Source organism: Caenorhabditis briggsae, assembly GCF_000004555.2.
Source record: "Caenorhabditis briggsae complete genome, chrI, whole genome shotgun sequence".
In the NCBI taxonomy this organism is placed as follows: Eukaryota; Metazoa; Nematoda; class Chromadorea; order Rhabditida; family Rhabditidae; genus Caenorhabditis; species Caenorhabditis briggsae.
The window spans coordinates 12,975,438-12,978,024 of NC_013489.2; the positions used below are offsets into that span (position 1 = coordinate 12,975,438).

Sequence of the window (2,587 nt, forward strand, 5' to 3'; positions counted from 1 at the left end):
ACTGAAAATCCTCGTCCCCGGGCGGCACTTTTTTTTGAATTTTGTTCCTTTTCCCCGCGCCGTTTTTCGGGGATTTCGGATTTTTTTTGAATTTTTTCGCAATAATATTCGGAAAGTAGATAACTTTTAACACATTTTAATGCAATAAAAATTTTTGGTCGGAGTCCTCCTTTAAGCTGTTTGAGTTTAAGCCCATTTTGAATGATTTTTTTTTTAATTTTTTGGTTTTTTTCGTTTCAATGTTTCAACAAAACCTTTTTGTGTTCCTCCGATCCCTTTCCATTCTCTCCTTTCCCTTCTTCTAAAAGATCAATCATCCAGATATGGAACCTTTTCACACGTTCTCCCTAGGGAAATCTCCCCGAATGAAGCAGGGTGTCAAAGATTCCGGATCAAAACTTATCGAATTGGAGAATCTTCTTTTGATAGAAAAGAGAGAGAGAGAGAGAGAGAGAGAGAGAAAAGAGACGCAGACATTTCCATACGGTTCGATAAGCAGCCAAAATGTCGGGGTGCGAAAGATAGGGGGATTATTGACGGCTCGAAGAGGATTATAGAAGCAGGGGAGAAAAGTTTGTAAATGGTAGAAAACTCTGATTAGTGATTTTAATGGAAAATTCAGAAAAAATTGGGTGAAATTTGAGTTTTCTAAGTTATCTGGGAGCTGAGATACAAGATATTCAAATTTTTGAGAAATCTGAAAATTTTAAAAATTAAGAAACAGAAAAAAAAATATCCAACATTTCCATGAAAAAACCTACTTTCTAGCTCGTCTAGAACCCGAGATTCAGCCATTTGAAGTTTAGGCAACGAAAGAGTGTGTGGGAGGGAGAGAGCGCAGGCAACAAGAGCGCTCTAACTGTCTGCGTCTCTTCTGAACTTCAAATGACTGTATCTCGGCTCCCAGATGAGCTAGAAACATGAAACTTTTAGTGTTTTGTGTCATTTTTGCCGTATTTTCAGATGCCAGCAATTTTTGAACTTTCAATGTTTTTTTTTTGAAAAAAATCTCAAAAATCAAGGTCCCAAAATGCTTTCTTCTTCTAGACAAGTTTATTTTCTCAGAATGTTTATGTTAAGTGTACCAAAAGATTAACACCCTACTCCTTTTCCACTTCTCAAGGGCTTAACTGGTCCGTCCCTCTTCCTCGATTGCTCAGCATTAATGAAGGGGGAGGGAGAAAAGAAGGACTTCCCCGACAAACAAAAGAAAATGAGATGCCCCTCACTCTCTCTTCAGAATGAATAATTGATTCGATTGGCAACATGTGGTCCTTAGACAAAATCAGATGGTCCAGGATATTGAATAGAATTTTTTAATTTGACCCAAAATTACTACTTTTTGACCTACCGGTTCGAAACACGCTTCCAACGGCAAGACTTCATATGGACCCGCACAGATAACCGATTTGTGACGACGTGAGAGGACGGCCGAGTGGACGGTCGAGTGCGGTAGCGCCGATATCACTGGAAAGAAGATTACTGTAGATATTGTAGATTACATGAAAATACAGGTGGCACTGCACGAAACTGTCCATTTTTCATGTTTCTAGCTCATCTGTGAGCCGAGATATAGGCGTTTGAAGTTTAGGAGAGACGCAGACAGTTAGAGTGATCTCGTCGTCTGCGCTCTCTTCCTTGCCCACACTCTCTAGTTCCCTAAACTTCAAACTGATGTATCTCGGGTACTAGGTGAGCTATAAACTCAACACTTATATGGTTTAAGATAGTTTTTAGTACATTTTCAGATTTCAGACAAAGTTTTCAAAAAAATATTTTTTTAAAATCTTTCCAACTTTTTTTAAAAATTCAAGTTGTTTTGTTTTAATAGAAAATAAAAGGAAGATGACAAAATTCGGTGCAATTTTCAGCTTTCTAGCTCATCTGGAAGGTGAGATATGGCCCTTTGAAATTTAGAAGAGACGCAGACAGCTAGATTGTCTCGTTGTCTGCGTTCTCTCCCTTCCTCACACTCTCTAGCTGCCTAAACTTCAAATGACTGTATCTCGGGTTCTAGATGAGCTAGAAAACTGGGTTTTTTGACTAATTTTTATTTTTTAATTTGGAATTTTTAAGAGTTAAAAAAAAAGATTTTTAAAAAAATTTTACCAAACCCCTAGTGTTCTGTTCCTTGCCGAATCTCCCATTTTGTCAATTTCCCCTCCCTTCAAACATAAGAACATTCATCTCCCTTTCCTATCTCTGAAAAAAACCCCATGGGACTATCCAAAAAGGCTCCAGAATGTTCTAAAAGAATTGTACTTTTCCCGTTTCACTTGTTTTAACGACGGGGGGGGGGGGAGCTCAGTGAACACAATTCGGACGATTTTAGGACCATGTGAGCAGGCAAACGAAAATTTAATTACTTTGTCTCATCGGGTTTTTCTCATTGAGAATTCTCAATGTTTCTACTTTAAGAGGGGAAATTGGGTATAGATAGAATAAAAGAATGACGAAATAGGGCAAGATTTTGGAACCAGGAAATTTAGCTTAAAGGTGGGGGGACAGGAGATTTTTCGTAGTTTTTTTGTAGCTAGAGTATGCATTCTACCGTAACGGTGTACAACGCTTAATGTCGCTCTGCGTA

At 38.3% G+C, this 2,587-nt stretch overlaps 1 protein-coding gene across 1 annotated transcript in view; it reads right to left on the reverse strand.

Annotated features, from left to right (window-relative positions):
• CBG18869 overlaps positions 1–2,376 on the reverse strand; it is a gene marked incomplete at both ends in the record, with an annotated part of 13,623 nt that extends 11,247 nt beyond the window's left edge. Inside the window, 2 exons of the mRNA XM_045241401.1 lie at positions 1,352–1,467; positions 2,367–2,376. Coding sequence (XP_045096597.1) covers positions 1,352–1,467; positions 2,367–2,376 — 126 coding nt within the window. The remainder of the gene's footprint in view (positions 1–1,351; positions 1,468–2,366) is intronic.
• Positions 2,377–2,587: the final 211 nt, after the last annotated feature.